We start from the raw sequence: 22,481 nt of genomic DNA, 5'->3' as shown, positions 1-22,481 counted from the left end.
GCATTTTTTCTGCCTTACTGGTACAGATACTTCAGGAAGCAGTCTTGTTACACCAAATGAAAATATTTGCCCTCCACCTAAAATGTTTGAGTTGAGACCCTCCCAGCCTGCACAGGGGAGCTAGCACATGGCTTCTGTTACCTCTTACCTCACCAGGTTAAGCATCATACAGCCTCACTGAGAACAATGATGTAGGGAAACCTTACCAAGAACACTGTAGAATGGCACTTCTATATATCTGAAAATACATACACAATGTGTTAAAACTTTAAAAATGGAAAATTCCATTAAAAATATTGAAAACCAGATAAGATGTATGGGAATGGAATATTTCAAATGATTTGAACAATTCAGAGCTATCCAATCCAAAATGTTGAATATCTTTTGCAACCACTGTTTTTCTCAGTCACCAATTTTCCTCTCTAACAGGCATGTGATCACTGGGTAAACATCAAATGGTGTATTTTATTATGAAAGTTATTGCAAGTAAGAAAGACTGAGTTTAAAGAGAACTGTTCTGAACAGGGTACAAACATACCAGGTAATTCTTGAAGATGCTGTGTGTCATTTTTGCGAATTCTGCTAATTACCTGTGAAACTTTATATTAACAAGCCATTATCTGTGACCTATAACACTTAGCTCAGAGACCTGCTATGAAGGTCAAATAGGGTGGTAAGTGCTCAATAAGTATTGACTATTATAAAGAGGAAACAGTTTTAAAGATGTGAGAATTTCAAATGTCTCCAAAAGGAAGCCAAATTTTGTGTGCAATTTAGAAAGTATAAATTAGAGGTCAGGTGTGAAACTGATTACTAGAAAAAGATGGAAAAACCTATGGAGGACTCTTCCCATTTGTTAAACTGGATCAAATGAGAATGCACCAGGTTTCACAAATGATAAAGGAAATGTCAGTTGGAAATATGCCATGGGTTTTACGACACAGTTCACTTCCTAAATGCAACTCTGTCTCCTAAAGCCCTGTGTGAGCCTTGGCTGCTATACTTTCAGCTCTGACTATCTTTCCAAAAGTGGAATGAGAGTCACAAACTGTTGGCGGTTACACAGGTGCCACCATTCCCCCTGGGAACATCTGATGGAGGTTCAGTCCCAGATGTTTAGAAACTCTTGAATAGATGTAAGGTCAGATTTCTTACCTGTCTGGTAGAAGATCCTCATTGTTCATTTGCAGTTAAAGGGGAAAGGAGGTGTTGAGATTACTGTTTTATTGTATATTGCCCTGAAAGAGATGATCAATTTTTATTCCTCTCCAAACCCATTGAATTAAAAACCTAGAAACTTGGCTCAGTTAGTAAGACTGGAAGTAGACTCTGATATCTGGTTAGTAAGACAACTCAGGAACAGTTATTATGTGTTTTCAAAGAAACAGAGAAAGTATCTTTGTTTTTAGTCCTAATTACCAAGAAAACCATAAGAAGAAGTGAGTTACCATCAGAAGTCTAATAAAGACAGGTACTATATAAATGATGGTATTATAATTAAACATTGAATCAGTAAGTGTGGAACATGATTATGTTTCTGAAATTTCAGTTTGTTACATATGATGCATAACTATTTTTGGAGTAATCATTTCAAGTAAAGGTAGAATAATAATCTTGGTTGTAGGTGAGACCCAATGACTTTGTGGTCCTTGTGATTTTTCTGTGAGTCCCCAGATGTGCATTATCTTTTTGATTAAGAACTCAGCTTATAAAGAATCTATTTTTAGGAATGAACTCATGTAGTATTAAATATCTTCCTAGATAAATGAAAAGAAAATTCTATACAGGAAGTATCCAAGAAGTCTGTAAGTCAAATGGTATTTTCATAGACATATCATTAAACATTAGTGGTATTGTGGTATTTAAAAAATAATAGTCTATCCTGCTGAATACAGGACAGTCTGAGTGTATTCTAAGGTAAATGAAGTTCAGGAACTCTTCAGGTGTGGGGTTGTTGGCATGAGGCCTGGTCCAGGTCACTTTCAGCTGTCTGACATGTGTTCCTTCCTGGTGGCACCCACCCAACATGAAGATGAGCTTTTCTGATTAAGTCATCCCTAAGCCTGTGAGCCAAACTCTGTGGAGTGGGTCAGATGAATGACTTCTAGTTTCCTAAGTGGCTTCTGTGTGGCAGTTGTGCTCATGGCAGGGGTAAGGGCTACATAGAAGCACCCCCATGATTCAAGGCAATTATGCAGCCTGGTTTATGACTGAGAAATGCCAGCACCTGCCAGATGGTGTTGGCAGGAAGTGGACAGGCCCTGTTTCAACATCGCCTGATGAGGACGCTCAGCATTAAGGCGACCTACTGCAATGGGCTCTTCTGTCACTTTGCACCTGTTAGTGAAGAGGCAGACTATTTGTGTCACTCATACACAAAGGGTTTCTTTCTAACCTTTGGGGTTAGTGTTATTCTAGTTCTCACACTTAGAGAAAAAGGATATTATTTCTCATTTCCACAAAAAAGAAAGAAAGAAATTGAGAAATTGAGAAAGAAATGAAGGAAGGAAGGAAGAAGGAAGGAAGGAAGCAAGGAAGAAAAAACCCACAAGGAAAATAATCAATAGGATTTAATGAACAGGGTAAATTGAAGCAAATAGATTAAAAATAATATGATTTAGTTATTCCTCTTGAGTCTAAAGCCTGAGATGAAATTGGGGTGTTTCTGCCTCAGGGCATCCTGAGGGGCCAAAGTAAGGAGATGTCACTCTATCCAAGCACATGGAAGATGAGGTCATTTCAGTGGTCTCCATGGGCTATATAAGGTTGTGCACCTTCCTCCCAAAGAGTTTCCCAGGTTAATCTGGCATGTACGCTTGAGGAGACATTGAAGATGTCTGAGAAATGCTTCTGCAAGCTGTGGTTTATGTTGCTTCTGCATAGCATGAAGGAACTTGCAATCAAGGGAGTCTGTAGTTATGTTTCCAGTGAAGCAAAGAAATATAAAGAGCTAAACCAAGAGGCTTCATGGTGGAAGTATGTGACGCACAGGAGGAAGGAAAAGTGAAAGAATTCTAACCAACAAGGCAGTGTGACCCTTGTCACACTGAGAGTCAGATGAGCCACCAAGAGAAGCTCAGCATCTCGTGTTCCCTGAAGCAATGGAAGAAAACCAAACTCAGAGTCTCAAGAAGAAATGACTCAGGAAAAGAGTGAAACTGCACATTTAGACATCCCTCCCTTGAATAAAGCTTATTCTACAGAATTTCAGTAAATAAATATAGAAGAAAAAGAATGCTCAGAACTTGTAGTAGTAAGGATTTGTCTAGTCTTCATATGCTATAGAAAGATGATGGACTTTGAAACTGCAGGGTTCAAATCATTGCAAATCATTGCAGTTGTGGAGTCCTTGGGTAGGACTGGCAGTAGTATACTAGGGGCCAGGTATGGGAACTGTACTCTTGGGACACAAATACAAGTATAAGATTTTGCTGGACTCAAGACTGCTATCCATTTGTCTTAGCCTGGAGTCCCCCAAGTGCTGAACAAGACAGCAAGACTCATGCAGTGGTAATTTGCTTGGAAATGTGATCTCAGGGAGCAGAAATGCAGGACAGGGGCAATGAAGCAGAGCAAAGGAGAGAGTCAACACAAGGATGCATATTACCTTGACTATTTTTTCCCTGGGACCTGTCAGGAGGTTTATAAAGCTTCTCAGACTTTTCTGCCAGGGGATGAAACAGGGATGTGAGTATACACTGACTGCAGATCCCTATTGGTTAAGAGTGGCCCCAAAGCCTTAACTCCCCTTCACTGCTGGATTGTGTGTGTTCAAGTGCAGAGTGGATTCCAGGACTGTTAAAATGAAGATCAGAGATGCACAGAACAGGAAGCAAGGGATTCCTTAAGAGGGACAAGGTGAGGCCACTGTCCAGGCACATCTGTGCAAAACAGCTCAAACTTGCAGAGAAACAGATCCCTATAGCTATGGCTAAAATAAAAGGAACAACTGAGGGGACTTTGAAGTGGTGTGCAAGAGGGGTCCAGTATTCCAATTCTTATGGAGGTGGCTTTTTCATCTTTCTGCCTAGAAAAGAAACAAAATAAATAATTTCTTAGAGTGTCTTCAGTCTTTCAAGTCTATAATACATGGATATGAAACCAACACTTGCTAAAAATCTGTTGCTGAATAAAATGTTAATGGATCAGCAAATCACAGAATTTGCAATTTTTGTTCTCCAAAAGGTATCTGTCAGCTGTGGAAAAGATATGGAAGAAAATGGAACTGTACCCAGTGTCTACAATAGACCTAAGCTTAGGCAGTTATAATAAATGCTAAAAACAAATAAAGCAGTGTTTGGATTTAAGGAAAATCCAGTGGAAAATGAAGTGTTTCTGTCCTCAGTACCACAACAAGTACCTGGGCCTTAATGTGGTTTTATGATGATTTGGGAAGAATTATTAAAGGTGAAAATGTGAAAATGTATACCAGGGTGACTTTATTAGTCTTAAGACTTAAAAAAAGGAGAGGACTTGGGGAATGTTTCAAAGTTTTCTGGGTCTTAGACACAATTATATAGTGGACAAAGTTTGTTTATAGCCCTTCTATAGAGTCCTCCCTATCATCCCAACCCTCAATTCCTCTTCAGTACAGTCCCAGTTGGAAACCTAGCACCCTACTAGACAGCTCAAGATGCCTCAATGCTATGAACCAGTTGATTTTTATTGATACTTACCCTGTACCTAGAACCTTGCCAGGAACTGAGTGCAAGAATATTCCACATTGTAAACCAAATGTCCTCTTTGCTGGTCTCCAAAAGTCCTGCCCACGATGACTGGATAATTTGCAAGATTCATTTGTACACCTTGAGACAGACACCTTTTGTGTACCACCTTAGAGCCTTGGTTTCCCAATATCTTGCTCCAGTACCAGGAGGGCTCCAACCAACATCATGCCAGTACACCTTGCCTCTCCCACCCAAGGATAGCTCCTATGTGACACAGAGCCCTCTAGAACCCTTGCCTTGGGATGCACAACCCACAGGTGCAAAGGAGTGAACATTTGATCAAGTGAACCTAAAATAAATTCCTCTGCCTTTCCTCACTCCATTTTAGGGCTGGTTTTGAGCCACAGTTTTTACATCTTCTCAGGAGCATGGTCTATGGATTGAGCAATCAGTCATGCTTAACAGTTCTTTTTTTATTTTATTCTTGTAATTTTATTAATAATGCATAAATGATTAATGGGCAGGCATCATCAACTTGACAACCTAAATTAATTATCCTGTGGAAAAAGTATTTTCTATATTATCCAACTTACAATGATTGTTCATAAGCTAGTTAAAAATGTTATCTTGGACCCAAATTTAAAAAAATAAATAAATCTAACTTTTACAATCAGTCATTTTATCTTTAAAAAAACAAGCAAACAATATCACATTTCTTCAGCTTTTAAAATAGTTGCTCAAGTTGCTTGCTGGGAGTACAAGCACAGGGCTAACAAAGAAATGAAATAAAAATTTCTGTGAAATTGTCCATCATTAATGCTTTTCTGAAGGCAGGACTTATACTGATGTATAAAAAGTACATTTTGAAGAATAGTGGAAAAAATACCCTTGTTCATTTCTTCAATTTCTTACCTCTTAAATGTCCACATTAATGAATCTTACAGTCCATGTGAAACACATGCTTAACAGTTGTATGCTTCTGCATTTTGGTTCTCTTATTTTCTCAGCTTCTTTTCCCCATATACCTCATTCCTCCTTGAAATTGCAATCCCTGATAAAATCGCAGCCCATACCTTCTTCAATAAATGTTTATTATTTATTAGGTACATACTATGCCAGTTGGGGCACTGTGGACACAGAGTAGCCAGAAACAAGTAAAACCTCACAGAAGAATAAAAAGAGACTCAGAAGAGAAGCCAGGATAGAACCACAAGGGCAGGACATAGCAACCAAGCTGGGAAAACACACATCAGAAAAGAGGCAAGAGGCCAGGATCCAGGAGGTCAGGAACTGAATTAAGAAGAGTTGAAAATGGGGTAAGAAATGGAGTAGGAAGCAAATCAAGACACTGTAGGACCAGCCCCTAAAAATATGGATATCAGAACTCCTTCCTTGTGGCTCTGGGCCTCCAGCCTTCAGCAAACTGAAAGGTTTTTTAACAGGAGGGTGGGAGTCAGGTATAAGGGAGAGAAGTGTTCCAGGGCAAGGGAATGACTATGAAGGGCATGGAGATTCCAGTGTTCGTGAAAAAGTGAGTAACAAGAAAGAGGCTAGAAAGGGAGGCAGAGGATCTCCGGATGGGCTGTGTGATTATAATAATCACCGTTCACGAGGGTCCACTGTGCTTCTGGCACATTGCTATGTGCACTGCATCTCTCATCCTCTTCATGGCCTATTTTACAAGGGAGGAGACTAACGTACAGAGTTTATTGAACATAATCAATGCAACACAGCTTCTAAGTGATGAAGCCAGGGTTTAAAAGAGGATCTGACTCTGCAGCCCATTCTCTTTTCACTCCATCACTTTGCCCGACTTGTGGCTGCCACCTGAGGAGTTGGGCTTTCTGTCCATAGGCAAGCCTGTTCTTAGTTGGGATAGTCTATGCAAGAATGTATTGATGTACACACAAGGGGAGAGAGGAGTTGAGAGGAAAGGGTCAGAAAGGGAGGAGTGGCCCAATGGGACCTAGGGCTAGAAAGGAGAAGGAAGCAAAGATAAGACAGTTCCTGAAGAGTGGGAAATAGGCTGGCCAGCGGGGATAGTGGGAAGAGTCAAGAGAAAGCACTGCAGGCAAGGTTTTGTGGTCAGAGGGGATTGTTGCCATCCTACTGGGCCTCAGGACAAGAGGACTGACTGCCCAGGGCTAAGGGTGCTAATTGGAGAAGGAAATTGGCAAAAAGCCTATCACAACACACAACCAACTCTTTCCCCAACAGGCAGAAACCCAGGCTCTTGCTCTGTATAAAGAAACAGTTTTCACAGAAACTGTCTCAGTCAGATGTTGTTTTTTTTCCAGTCTCTACTTCTGGTGGCTTATTTTTCTTAGTGAGACAAAAATAAGTAGCATTGACTTTTCAAAGTGTTTGCAATCCCCAGCATGCCAGGCAACGTGGAGACGAGGAGGAGGCCGTGTGGCGTGTAAAGAAGGGGACAAACACACTCGTCTGCAACTGTGATGGAGCAGAATCTCTCTGCCTGACTTAGGTTTACATCTCACGTGCCTCCAGTGAGCTGGAAGGGAATGTGAGGCTAAAAGTAATTTTGATTTGAAAGCAAGTTATGTAGAAGTGAAGCTTAATATAATCACAAAAACCATTTTGAGAAAAACTGAAAATTGCCATGAACTCTTATTAAGGAAACTGATTTGCAGATGGTGTTAGAATTTTTTTGTGAAAATGACAAAGATAGCTTCTTTTGTTGGCTTTATTTATTTTCATTAGAATAGGCTCCTGTGTACATTTCTCCTCTTAAAATCTTTCAATAATTCAGTTAGACTCATAAACTAATATATTGTCTGCCATTTCTTTCAGTGTTGTTTAGTTTCCTGCATTTAGAAAACAGACTCGTTTAACTTATACTGGGACTAGCATGAATGTTATATGTGAAAGCATTTACCCAAGAATATATAACCAGGGCTGTGTCCTCTCAAGAGTGTCTTGATTTGGAACACTTAATAAATTCAATTTTTATAACTTTATTGAGGTTTACTTACCATAAAATTTAGCCATGTTAAATGTAGTTTTGTGAGTGTTAGGCAGACTTCACCCCTTCGTGGTTATAGGACACCACCATCAGCCAGACACGGAGGCACATACCTGTAATCCCAGCAGCTCGGGAGGCTGAGGCAGGAGGATTGTGAGTTCAAAGCCAGCCTCAGCAATTTGGTGAGGCTCCAAGCAACTCAGCAAGACCCTGTCTCTAAATAAATGTGAAAAAGAACTGGGGATATGGTTCAGTGGTTAAGTGCCCCTGAGTTCAATCCCTGGTACCAAAAAAATGAACACTGCCATCAATTGAAAAACCCCCCTTCCCTTCCAGCCCCAGGCAACCACTGGTCATGTTGGTTTGTCTTTCTAGAAGCTTACATCAGTAGAATCATGCCTCCTTTGGCTTAGCATGGTTTGGGATTTGCATTCACATTTCAGGGTGTTGGATTTATCCGTAGTTCATTCTTCCTTACTGCTGGGTAGTATTCCATTATCTGGATAGGCCACATTTTGTTGATCATTTTACCAGTTGATTCATATTTGGATTTTCTCCAATTTTTGATACAAGTCTTTGTGTGGATATATGTTTTCATGGCTCTTAGATGATACCTAGGAATGGAACTCCAGGTTATTTGATAAGTCAGTATTTAACTTCCAACAAATAGTCAAACTGTTTTCTAAAGTAGCTGTTTTTATGTTCCCATAACAGTATCTGAAGATTCCAGTTTCTCCATACCCTTTTCAACACTGGATATTATCAGTCTTTTCAAACATAAACATTCAGGTGCCTATGTTTCAGTACCACCTTGTGCTTTTACTTTGTGTTTCCTTAGTGATAAATGATATTGAGTGTCTTTTCATGTGCTTATTAGAAATTCATGTATCCTCCTTGGAGAAGTGTTTATCCACATCTTTGCCCTTCTGTTTTATTAAGATGTTTGTCTTCCTACTTTTGAATTTGAAGAGTTTTTCTTTATGTTGTGGTTACAAATCTTTTATTAGATATATGATTTATAAATGCTTCAGAGTCTATGGGAAGTCTGTGCATTTTCATATCCATGTCATTTGAGGATCAAATATTTTTAATTTTGATGGTGTTCTGTTTATCAATTTTTTCCTTTGTTCTCATATCTAAGCAATTGCCTAACCAAGATCACAGAGCTATTTTCTTGCATTTTATGCCAAAGATGGAAAATTTATTGAGTTTTATTGCTTCAATGACTGAGTCTCCTGATTGCCACGACAGGGGATTGGCGGTCTCTGTTAGTTTTATGGTTTAGTGGTTGTGGTAATGATAGATGGAAGGAGGCTGGGTATACTGTTGTCAGTTTAAATAATTATAACTTGGCCCCAGCAGTCCTATGTCATCCCTACTGTTGAACATTTAAAAAACGTCCCCTCCTGCCTTTTGGCCATCAATCTCCACTTGCACCATCTCCAGCCTCAGGCAGCCATTGATCTGTACAGAATCGATTCCCAAATGATTGAGCTGGATTTCATTGGGCCCTCTAAAATTCCCTGCACATTTCACCCTTTGCAAGAGAAGATGGTACTCTTCATACTCCTTTTGAAACAAAAGTTCTTTCACTGTACCCAGCTCGGTCCTGTGAAACTTATCTAATAAAATACATTCACACAGCACTCAACTTGACTTTGCTATCCTATTCCTCCTCTCTTTAGTCCTTTGGCTCCATCTGAATACTTGTCAGGAACACATTGTAGCTGGGGGATTCTATAATCCCCTCAGTTGACCTTTCCCCTGTGTAGAGTATTCTTGTTATTTTTTTCAAGGCATGACAAGTCTTTCCTCTTAAGCAGAATTGGACTCATCTTGTTTTATGCTTCCATGGACTCAGATCCTTCTGCTAGTGGGGCACTCACCACATGGTTTTACATTCAATCTTCTCATACAGTTCACCTCCCTCTCTCCAGCCCAGATTTGAACATTTTCAGGGGTACAAATGATGTCAAATTCACATTGGAATTCCCCAATATCTGAAACTTAATGGGTCATAATGTAGGTTTTAATAATACATTTGACAAATCTTACAAAGAACTATAAGTGCACTTAGAATTGTTCGAATGCTTCAGCCTCAAGACTTCTAGTGAAATCGAGAATCCTGTCCTTCAAGCACTGGCATTGTAGAAATGCTGTAGCTCTTGGACCTTGCTGCCTCTGTACAGTACATGAGCTTGCTTCCCAGTTTTGGAGGCTCCGTTAGTCAAAATATTCAGCCTCTAATGTAGAGGTTACTATCATCTGCTACCCCTATTGAACACAATGCTCAGAAATGTATACAGGATAGTTTGTTTCCATCTAAACCCTTGTTCTCAATGCCAAGCAGAACTACATCTTTCAAAGATGACTTTTTTTCTACTTCTTGCTTGTCTGTCTGATAGCTTAAGTTCAATTTGCAAAGGTTGCATCTAAGCACTAGATCTTTTTTCTTTCTTTGTTCTAGTATCAGGGGATTGAACCCAGGGGAACTCTACCTCCAACGCTTTTTACTTTTTCTTTTGAGATAAATCTCACTGAGTTGCCCAGGCTGGCCTTGGACTTGCCATCCTCCAGCTACAACCTTCTCCTGCCTCAGCCTTGAGTTAGTGGGACTACAGGTGTGAGCCACCCTACCCAGCAGAACTAATGTCTTGAATTCATTAAATATACAGTAAAAAAAAAAAAAATCCGAAAATTTATGAAGATTTTTCTTACAACCAACTTTGATAAAAATCAAATATCATCACTGAGCTCCTATGGCTTGTCAGATCTAGAAGTGTTTCTAGAGGGGCATTTAGACTTCCAAAAATAAAACCTTTTTTCTTTCAAGGCTCATTAGAGGAGTTGGAGGCCAAAACAATTAATGATTTATATTCCAGCAAGGGCTGAAAATACTCTTTTTAAAAATGCTTTTATTAGTACATTATAGTTATGTTGGGTTCATTTCAACATAATCATACATTCCTGGAATTTATTTGGCTCCATTTCAGTGCCCAGCGTCTCCTCTTTCCCTCCTCTCCTCTCTCCTCTGTTCACCTTCTTCTACTGTACTGGTCTTATATTTATATATCTATTTATTTTAAATTGTTGCTTTATAGATATACATGAAAGTGAAAATACTCTCATTTAAAACTCTCAAAGGAAACAAAACCTGAATTTTGAAAACCTTCCTGAAATAAACAAGACATTGAGATGCTTCCCTCATCCTAGTGAGGTACATGTATGCAGAGGGCATCCACAGCTGACCGCTGCATCCTGAGCCGTTGACAGGCAGGTATGGGACCCTCAGCAGTTTATTCTGCCCAATCCTGAGCAATCCCCACTCCCAAACATACCTTTCCCTTGAGATTGTTGTGATGCCTTTAACATGTTGTTTTTATATTTTAGCCCAGTTTTTTAAAAATAATTTTAGCCCAGTTCTTTTGTTGCATTGCCATAATATCTAAATGAAAAAAATCACAATGTAATTGAAAATTCATTACATCAATAGCATCTCTTCTTTCAGTGATTTTTCTTTGTATTCCTGCCTTACTTTTTCTTCCTATTTCCCAACTCTTTCCAGAAGGATACAAATATTTATCTTTAGGAAATAAATGCTCAGTTTATCCATAAATTTTTTTTTTTTATGAAAACTCAACCAAAGAGACACAGAGACAGCAGTTCTGTGCTTAATGTTCTAATCAACCAACTTCAATACAAACCAGAGGCTTTTCTGTCCTGATTCTTCCAAGGGATGGGCACTTGGACCAAGTATTCCTCAACTGCTCTTTGAATTGCCTTTTCTTTTACATCATTTCAGTGGAATATACTCTTGCTATGGTGTTTGCATAACTGGTAGTGGAAAGATAAGTGCCTGTCTTTTAAAAAGTGGTTCCTGAGAAGTCAGTCTTTTAGCACAGACAGCAGAATATTCCAAAGCTCTTAAACTCTTGGATTGATGAAATCTCATATTACAGAGAATATTGTTTCTAACACTGATGCTCTTGTGTACTTAGCTTTTACACAGAACATAACCTCCTGAAGAGTTAATATTTAACTTCCTGGAAACTTAATTGCTTTCTAAATGTTCAGGAGAAGGATGCTCTTTGGAATAAATCTGGCAAATTTTCTTTCAAGCAAGTGGCCACTCATTGATTTATTTATTTTTACTAAGTGCAGATTTTCACACGGCCTGTTAAAGAAAACTAAATGTGCCAGTAGTAAATTTCTTGCATTACTCTGTTGTTTTATTGGTAAATCCTTTGTAGTACAAAATGCATATCAGCAAGTGACTGATATTTGTTCTTTATATGAAATAACCTCTGGCTGGAATGAAGGATCTCTAGCTATTTGGTTTATGATAATATACCTTCCCCAGCACTGATAGCAAGTGGAAAATACAATTCTTCGTGTCATGTCAATTTCCATTCCTCATTTTCATGGTTCTGTTGTGATTATGCATAGCCTGGATACCTTAGCAAAATTTATTTTGAAATGTTGTTGTGAAGATTATAGTATTCTTTGACATGGCAAGAGTGATGTACCTTGAGTTTGATAAATCTGGGTCTTTTGCTTCCACAATCCCATGCCCAGGCCTATATTTGAGGAAATGCCAAATTATAGAAAAGAATAACTCAAAAATTCAGCTAGAAGAGAGACTAAGGAGCTAGGTGCAGCCAACCAGCACCCACATAGTCCATCAACCATGGCTCACCCAATTTTCCTTTTCCCTGACTCATCACTGAGATAAAGCAAGAAGATGGCCATCCTGCAGAATGTCACTTCTGAAACTCTTTCCCAGAAAGACACTTCAGATTTGCTGGGAATGGAGCATGTTCTATTTAGCACAGATAGTAGTTGATACTAAATATGCACCTCAACGTTTCCCAGACTGTCTTGAGATTGGAGTCATCCATACTTACACTCAATGTACTGTAAACAAAAGATGTGTGTGTCTCTTCTGGTTAGAAGAAGGTAAGAGCCAGAGAACATGAGGATTTGGGAAACTACTTGTTGAGATGGCTATGTCACAAAGCGGGAGCCTGTCAGCCTAAAACAGAGGTCCCCACGCACCCACTGGACATTAGCACAAGTGAGGTATAAATTGCAATGTGTTGAGCACTGAGACTTCTAGGTTAATTTCTTCTGGCAATATAGGTTAATTCGCTGTTACTCATTCTTTTCCTGCACTACCACTCCCTAAGCATATCAGTAAAGAAATGCACATTGAGATTCTAACCCTGCTCTGAACAACTCATCCTGCTCAGCAAGAATAATAGTGTTTATCTTTGAAATGTGACATTCGTTTTTTAAAGTGACTAGCCAGCCAGGCATTCCAAAATGCCCTTATCTACTATTAAATAACTTCCATTTGCCATGTGTTGTTTGCTTGACAAGTAGATAAGGTAGAGCACGCTTAGAGTACTAATATCCTACATGACCTTATTTTTTGGCTAAAGTTTTAAATAAATTATTTCTGATCCTTTTATCTTTCCAGTGATATTTATAGGAATTTCAGTTTATAAGAAGATAAACAGAGTCAGAGCTGTTTCAGTGACTCTACAAATGTTTTCAAATTGGTCACTCTCAAAACTGATATTCAGAATTAAATTTCTACTTCTCAGACTTCACCTTTACAACAGTGCCCTATTCTCTGTTTTTAAAAATTGAAACTTCTTTTTTTTTTTAATTTAATTTAATTTTTTTTTTATTATCTGAAGAAACTCCTTAAGAAGTAGACCTGGTGGCAAAGGAGTAGGCCTGTCTCCCAGGCTTGGCCTTTTTCTTCCACCTAGCCCAGGAGACTTTCTCCCGACTACTGTTTGGTAGGAGCGTGAGAGAACAGGGCTGGGCTGAGCTGCATCAGAACATTAGTGTGATTTATGGAGGTGGCAAGTAAGAAGGTAGGCTAACTTTTTCTTTTGTGCAATATAATACTTAAGACAAAAAAATAGACAATTATGTATCTATATGTATCTATATCTATCTATAGACAAATATGTATCTATAATGATTTTAGCATAAAGAAGTCTATACTAAATTAATGGTCAGTGTTAATCATCTCCTGTTTATTCTTAAGTATTGTGTTAGAAATGTGACCGAAGTATGTGCCCTTTGCCTGCACCAACATGTGCACAAGGAAGTCTGTTAAAAAAAAAAAAAAAAAAAAGATAGGTCAGTTTTGAGGGAAAAACCTATGTCACTAGACTATATTCTTTTAACGTTCCTGTATTTCAAGATATGATCTGGCAGGGAGACTTGTGCATTTGGATCATCACTCCTCCTAAAATGCATATTGGTTATTTTTCTGGTTGCAAGAAACAGCCAAATCTAGTTTATATAAATTCATTGATGCAGGTATCTGGGGCTACATAACAAAATATCCCAAAATTCTATGACCTGAAACAGCAATAATTTATTTTTTGTAATTCTGAGAGTTGACAGAGTGTTTCTTCTGTTGCATACAGCTTAAAAGGTCACTTACTCATACACTTTCAGCTGGGGATTAGCTAGGGTCAGAAAGTCCAAAATGGTCTTTTCTCTCCCAGAGTTTCTTTCCACGGATCTCTCATCATCAGTGATATAGCTCAACTTTCCTAGAGGGGACAAGAGAATAAGTCCCAATGTACAAACACTCATCATATCTCCACTTGTGTAATGCATGCTAAAATCCTGTGGCCAAAGTATGTCACATGGTCAAACCCAGAACCACCATGAAAGGGGACTAGACAAGGGGGAAATACCAGGAAGACTCCTTCCTGAAGGCCCCCAGTATAATATTCTACCTTCCACGCAAACAAAGGGTGTTGCAGAATTCACAAGATGGAAGAAAGACAGGAAGCCATCTCAACAGGTCACCACTATTCTGGCAGTCCTCATGGAGAACTGGAATGTGGTTTGGGCCACCAAGAGACTTAGAGGCCTGGTTGTCATGTCATGCAAGAGTAGCAGGTGCTTTTTATCACCTGTGCAGTGTCCCATCAATGGCTGTGGACACTGGCAGTCTGTCTCTGCTTCCACTGGTCCTTGGCTTCATTCTGCTTTTACCACCTCAGACGTCCTCTGCTTCCTCGCAGTTGCTCATGCTGCCTTGCCTGTTTGACCTTGTCCTTGGTTTCTGCTCCAAACTGCTGACTCACTGTCTTCTTGTCTCTCATTCATGCTCCTCATAAGAAAGGACTTTGTTACCACTTGGTTGGTCACTCTTCAGTCCTCCCAAGTAGCCAAGTCACTTCACAGGCTCCACATGGCTGCCTGCCTTTGTTCGGACACCCACCCTGACTCTCTTAGCCTCGGCCAGGGTGGCCACGTCAGTGCAGAAAGACTAAGCATGGAGGCATTCAGGGTGTCATCTCCTCCCTTCTGCTTAGCTAATTCTGATTGGATTTAGAAGTAGGGAGAGAAAGGGGATTCCCTGTACTTTTAGAAAGCTTCTCCATTCTCTCCTAGTCCAGCCATCCTTCCTTTTCCAGTCAGCTCTATCATCCCTGAAGCTGATCCTGTCATCAGACAACTGGCTGGACAAGAGTGGAACAGGTGCCTCCTCGGCCAGGTTGTTATTCATCTCACACACAAGGTCTTTCCCTTAACCATGTTTTAGCCTTTGTCTTAGATTTCTAATTACATCTTTGTTTCATATTATACTGTTTCTTTTCTTGTCATTGCTCTGCTAACTAAAAGAAATGTGGAAAAGTCAGTGTCCAGAGATTTTTCTTGTGTTGTGAATAACTAGAATTTGTCAGATCTTGTTCCCTGCCTACCAGTGGTCCAAATTCAGTGTCCAAAAAAAAAAAAAAAAAAAAGCTTTTATAATTTTCTAAATTCAAAACATCCTTAAAATATCATTTAATATTTTTATACTTATGCATGAACTTCTTCTAGAGAAGTCACAAAACTTGGACTATCTTCCAAGGGAGAAGCTGACTGTTGGTTGTTGACTTTGCATTAAATAACTTTTTATACTTTATGACTATTGTACCAAGTACATATAGTGTCTTCTTTTAAAATCACCTTTTTAAAATATGTCTTATCTCTTTCTCCTAATCTGTTGTCACTTTAAAGGTCCAGGGTCAGCATTGTGGTAGAATTTCAGGGTGTACTTTTCACATGGAATTCAATGTGCAGAGGCCCCCTAAGCTGTGCTATGAGTAACAATGTGAAGATCTATAGATATTCAAAATCCATTAGCACTTTAAAAAATGTCAGTGACTAAACTTGGTAGTTTTTTTTTTTTTTTTTTTTTTTTTTTTTTTTTTTGCTTATTGGCTAATTGCAAAGTAGGAGAATATAGAGGGAAGGGGGATACTCACAGTTTGAGATGACTGAAAGCATCAGGACATTTTAGAACTGGAGCCCTAGGTCTGGTACTTCACATACCATGTGTGAGTCCTTCAGCACACGATTACCAGCCTGCACCTTGGAGTCCTTATCTGTAAGTGGGATAATAAAACTTATTTTGGGGGTTGTTGGGGAAATGGTATAACTTAATTCATGGAGAAGCTTCAGTGCAATGCCCAGCAAAAGAAAGACTCAATAATGGTAGGCATAGAGATTGGGGGTTTTCATGCCTCATCTGTTAAATGGGTATAATACCTGCTTTCCTGTTGTCTGGTGTTCTCATTAAGTCTCAAATAAAATAATTAGCTGAAGCACTCTGGGGAATGATGATTTTGAGCAATTATCAGATTCTGTTCCATCATCTGTTATTCTGGTGAAATAAAAATTTAAAAAAAAAACAAACCTGTTAATTTTTCAGCTTTCTCTAGGTACTATTCCACCTTTGTTACAAGATTCCATGTAGAAACTCTACTATGAGAGATTCCTTTGGACTATATAGAAATATAGTCCTTGAAGCTTCCTATAATATACTGTTGTGTGAAGAAAGCTTTACAATTTCTTTAGTCACATAACCCCAAACAACTTTTTTATGAGTTACATTTGTATTTGTGTAGTTGCAGAGATGTAACTGTGACTTCACTCATGATTTTTCTCTAAACTTCCCTCCACAGTCTCAGACTCAAATCTGTGATTGAAAGTATCCAAGCATGGACTACGGATGGGCATTCATGTGCTTATTCTATATGGTAAATTTTTAAATATAAAAAGTGACCCTTCTAGAGTTGGCTGCTGGGAAACACCTTTCCCAGTCAGTATGATGCCACTCCTACTTAGTTATGCAGTGAGTGACACCAGCCACTGATGGGCCATCAGGGAAATAGTGTGTCATAGGGTGTCCAGTCAGAGTCACATAAGCATATTTATTTACTGGCTTAGAGAATGCAGACCATGTTTTGTGTGCCGTCAGTATTGGACACCCCCCCCATGTTGGATCTGAAAAGCACAAACAGAGCCAAAGGAAATGGTAAATAATGCTTGGTCTTCCAATTCTGCTGGAGAGCTGAATTTTTTAAGAAATTAATTTCAACTTTCACTTGAGAGAAAAGCAAAAGTTTTATTTTCTTTCCAGAAACAAGAGTTCTTAAATAACAGTGCACTATTTTCTCAGACTTGATGTGAATTCTTTGTCAAAACCTCAGGTTATTCTTTTGAAATAAATAGTAAGTAATGCTCTATGATTTAAAATTAATTTGATGCAAAAGAATTAGTAGAAACTTTAATTGGAATTCGTTTATAATTATGAAAAGATTTTTGAAGATGAGTTTGTTATATTTGTTTATTGGATTTGCTTATTGAAGATGGGAGATTTTTATTTCTTTCCATTTCACAGGTTCTATAGGTGACATGAAAAGGTGCTGTTAGTGGAGTTAAATGAAATGAAGGACTGTACTGTATTTTTACTCTTGATCATTTTAACAGTATATGTGATTTTAAATATGAGAGTGTGTTATCTGAAAATGAAAATATAATTTTTCTCATTCAAGCATACCTTACAATATCTTATAGCAAATATATTTTGAAAACTGCAAGCTAGCATGCTCCTTAGCCTTGACTAAAACTGATGTTGCTGCTTCATATTGGGGTTTTATTCATTTTAACATAATTACATAAACAATTTAGTCTTTGTTCATGATTTAAAATTAAGGGGGAATAGTCATTATCTTCCAAGGTGGAGTAAAAGTAGATAGGATCCTGGTGGGGCAGGGTGTTGACATCAATACTGAGAGTGCAAAGCAGTGGTTTTTCTTTGTGAGACATTCAGAGCACATTACTCTTACTGAGAGAAAGCTCAATTTTCTGCAGCTATATTTGATTTTCAGTTTGATTGAGTGCTGGGGACTTAATGCTGTCCTTGAGCATTTGGGTTTTCACCTATGAGGGCATTGGTAGGAGGAGTGTGTGATTTTCCATGGGTAGGATTCAGAGAATGGGCTAGACCATTGCTTTGTCCTCCCCTAACAGAGCCTCTGCTAGAATGATTTTATGGCTAATGGTGCAGTTAACTTAAACTTCTGAGGAAAGACCACATCTTCAGTTACTGTTTTTCATGGCCTCCCAGCAGTGTGAAGATTTATTTACTCATGTCTCTTTAAGTAAGTGCTCTCTCAATTTTTCTTAACATTTTGAGTTTTTCCTTATAAAACACTCATTTCATGTGCAATCATACATTCCATGTATACATTGAAAAAGTAAAGATGGTTTGATACTTTAAAGTTATCTTACAGTTTTCTCTGTTTTGAAGCTTGACTAGTTAAGGCATCCAAGCAAAGTAAATAATAAATGAAGAATGTAGAAGTGGTATGTAGTTAAGATCTTAAATTATTGCATTGTATTCGTACAAATTTTGGAAAGTGTGTGTTCTCCAGCACTGTTCAGAGAGCTAGGCACTTAAATAGAATAATCTGTATTAGCAGGGCATAGGAATCAGGCAGGCATGTCATTTGTGTCTCAGTTTGGCTCTGCTGTTGTATGTAGCAAGCTGTACTTGTTTTAGTGCTGTTTGTGCCATTTATTTTATTTTCAGAATAAATGTATGACTTCAGAATTAGCATTTTGACAGGAAAATCACTAGAGACCTGAGTAAACTTGATTGAATGGAGAGATGTTCTTTGGCACACACAGAAAGGCATTCTGGTTTATATTTTTATCACTTTTCTATCTGCGTCTCATTTCTTCCTGGACATGAGAATTAATATATCACAACATAGAAAGACACGTTTCCTGGTTCTTAAACAAAACCACATGGTGTGAATGTTTTACAACATTATATTTGTAATGTCTGTTTTCAGCTTCATTTTTTTCTTTGTTTTGCAGTCAGTGTCCTCCAATAGATTTAACTAAGTGTAAATCAGAACTCAGATGCTAACAAAACACGTTATCAGCCTTGTTTATTTATTTTTTTACATTTAAACTTCATTCCACACACAGACATGATATTACAACTAATTGTAATCATATTGATTAGATTTGGGTTTTCAAACCAAAAAGTATAAATATAAATATTGCCTTGAGTAGACCATGGTCAGGCTATCTGAATACAATATCAACTTCAAAGATATCATCTCCGTTTCTTTCTTCTTTTTTCCTTTCATTCATTCTTTACCCATAGAAATATATGTTTATTTCCTCTCGTGTGCCAAATACTGTGACAGGTGATGGAGTTGTAGGGGGAACAGGACAGATACAGTCCCAGGCCTGAGGAGACTTGCATATAATGGGAAAGATGAACATCATAAAAATACACAACTATACAAATAATAAAAATAATACAAATAATTCAGTAATTAAACTTGTGGGAGTTGCCTCAGTTTGTGATTGTAATATCCCTCCCAGCTGCTCAAGACAGCCACTGATCACACCCACCTCTCTCCATGAATGAGAAGTCATGATCAAACCTATCACTCTAGGTGGGAACTTGCAGGGGACAGACATCTGTATTCTGTTTTGACTTGGGCTGTCCAGTGGGATGCTTCCATTTATAGGGCACACTCTACTAAGTGATGGGAGAAGGATATAGGGAGGAAGGATACCCATTTTTGCCTGAAGGAGCAGGGGGAGAGTATGTATAACACAATCACATGCACAGAGCTATTTATTTATATATCTTTGTAATATACATGGTGTTTAAAACGAGGAATTTTAGGAGTTTTGATGTGGTGGCGAAATGATTGTTAGTTTCTTGGAGGTGTCTCTTTAATTGACATATAAGAAATAAATAGGACTTAGATAAGAAAACATGGTGGATAAGGCATTGCAGGTAAGGAAGTAGAAAAAACAGACAAGAAAGTGGGAATATTGAAGCATATTGAAGGGTTGGCACAAGAAAGAAAAACAGAAATGAGTCATTCAACAATAAAACAGTCATATGGAAATGGAAGGAGATAGGTTGGCAAGATAAACTGCGGCTGGAACACTGAGGTGGTTTGATACTTGTTTAGGAAGAGACTGGACTTTAGTTTATAAGAATGTGTGTGGCTACTCCCAAACTTTAATCAAAGAAGACCCTTTAGGAAAAACTAATCGGCATTGTTAAGGAGGGTGACAACAGTGAGGTGGGCTTGGTTGGACCTGGGTGGGAGACAGCAATGATCTGAATTACCAGTGTTCAGCTGGTAAATCAGTGTTTGGGGTCTCAAGGAAATTTGAAGCAATGCCCTGAACTTTCCCATAGGTGATCTTCAGACTCCCCTCAAAGTCACAAAGTGGTGGCTTTCCAAAAAAGTTAAAAGCCAAGTTTTCCTCTCTGTTAAGAAAGACATTGTAGCTTCTGAGCATTTTAGGTACAAATGTTTAAAATGGAAAAACCATAAGGATGGGAAAGTGGACTGATTTGCTTTATCACCACAAATATTTCTGAACTGATTTTAGCTGATTTATGAATAAATAATTATTCCAGTCTTGGGAGTTAAATATTTAAAAGTTAACTCCCTTTTAGAGTTCATGTATAATACAGGGCTGATTTTCTGAGCTGCTGACTTCCGTCCTTCATTTTCTTCTTTTTAATACATTATAATTATTATTCTTATTCCATCTCTTTTCAGTTCCCTGCATGAAAAATTATTTAAACGTTGCACACAAATCTTTTGTGAAAGAAGAAAAGGAAATTCAGCTTGTGGGTCTCAGCAGGAGTGAAGCTAATGCAGCTTAAAATAATGCCGAAAAAGAAGCGCTTATCTGCGGGCAGAGTGCCCCTGGTTCTCCTCCTGTGCCAGATGATTAGTGCACTGGAAGTACCTCTTGATCGTAAGTATTAACATTTTAAAGCTCTTAGGCCCAGGAGTCAAAACCTCCCAGCATTTGCCATCACCCTGAACTGTGTGGATGGAGAAGGTATCTGTGTGATACTGAAAAGCTAATCGAAATTAATTTGGCGTTTACCTTCAGTGCGGGGTGTTTATAAAGACTCACACCATAGAAATAGCCATTGAAACTGCCAGCCACACTGTCCCCGCCCATTCATTATCTTTTCCCCTCAGGTGCCTTTTGTGTACCAGGGAGGGAATAGCCTGGTGGAGGGACTTGTGCAGCTGCCCTGATTCTTCCATCAGGCAGCCCTTTGTAGAAATAGTCCTGCAAGAAAACCATGTAAACTCTTCACAAGGATCTCAGAGACCTACCCACTTATCCTCTCACCATGTCACTTTCTCCCTTCCCATGCAGAGTGCTCTAAATGACTGACTGGGCTCCTCTGCCCTACGTCCCCTGTATCCCCAAACCACCCATACTTAATTTATCTTGATTCATACAAGACACATTTATTTCATTTTCTAATTTTGATTCCTATATATGAATCTGGAACTAGGAAAAGTGTTTTATCCACAAGCCTAGTGAATAGTCTTGTTTGATTTAAATGACATGATCAAAGACCAAGAAACAAATTTTTGAGAATAAGCCATCTGCAAAAACACTAAAATGAAGCAAACAACAGCTATTGTATTTAGTCTACTCTTGTCCCAGTTGTAAAATAGATACCACATTCTGTCTGCTTTGGGTGGCCTGTTTGTGATAAATAAAGATAATTTTTGGTTCCAACTGTTCACTTTCCCTGCCATGGAAAGCAAAATTTCAAATCTGGACAATTACTGTACTCCAGAATTGATTTATCCTTTATCCCTAATCTGCATGACCTCTCTAAATCCATTAGCTTCCTGAATAGAACATCTGTTTGGCAAGCTTTCCAAGGTGCAAGGAAGATAGCACTTTCCTGGGGCTATTCAATTGTTGGGATGTCCTTTTTTGCCATAGAAGTTGCAACCACCAGTGGGAAGACATTAAGAAGAGATGCTGTTTGCCCCACACTTTGTTCATTTCCTTTGCCCTGCTTTTATAGTCCAGAATACAATCAAATGCAACATTTTCCTTGTTTTAAAAAATGCCCACCCAATGACTTTAAATTATATGGATTTACTCGAGCTCGTTGGAATGGGACTGCGCAAATAAGCATTTTCCCCAACAGATACACCAGAGAGAAATGCTTTTGTTCTCTCTCATGTTAAATATATTCCCCCTTAATCTGACTGCTCAATCTAACAATCAGAGGGAAACGGGCACCTAGGGCTAACTCAATTATCGTTGCTAATGGAGAAGAGGCATCACCATGATGAAAAGAAAGTCAGGGATAACCCAGGCACTCCTGCATTAACCTTTACAAGTAGTAATGACAGGCAGCACAGCCGAATGATTGGAATTGCATGCAAATGTAATTTCTTCCTGCCCCTGTTCTTCACACCAGTATGTGAACCAGTATGTGAACCACTCCTTAGTGTGGGAGTCAGCAGTCCCTGGAAGATTGAGGAATTTGGAAGCAGAAATATGCAAATAGTCTAAAAAGTTTCATTACCAACTTAAAGAGTAATCATAGAAATATAAAATTCTGAAATCAGTGTTGGGCTTGGTGTGAATGGGGCGTTGTCATTGTAGCGATGTCCCATTGTTAGGTATGATTACCATGT

At 38.6% G+C, this 22,481-nt stretch overlaps 1 protein-coding gene across 44 annotated transcripts in view; it reads left to right on the top strand.

The window, feature by feature from the left end:
- Window positions 1–22,481, top strand: part of Nrcam (neuronal cell adhesion molecule) — a 273,474-nt gene that overhangs the window by 180,497 nt on the left and 70,496 nt on the right. For all 44 annotated transcript variants that reach the window (XM_047560508.1, XM_047560513.1, XM_047560524.1 and 41 more), the window contains one exon: window positions 20,571–20,772. In XM_047560508.1, the coding sequence (XP_047416464.1) occupies window positions 20,667–20,772 (106 nt within the window). In that variant the 5' untranslated portion in view covers window positions 20,571–20,666. The remainder of the gene's footprint in view (window positions 1–20,570; window positions 20,773–22,481) is intronic.

The sequence above is a fragment of the Sciurus carolinensis genome, chromosome 8 (assembly GCF_902686445.1).
Source record: "Sciurus carolinensis chromosome 8, mSciCar1.2, whole genome shotgun sequence".
NCBI classification, from domain to species: Eukaryota; Metazoa; Chordata; class Mammalia; order Rodentia; family Sciuridae; genus Sciurus; species Sciurus carolinensis.
This window is presented reverse-complemented; position numbering and strand designations above follow the sequence as displayed.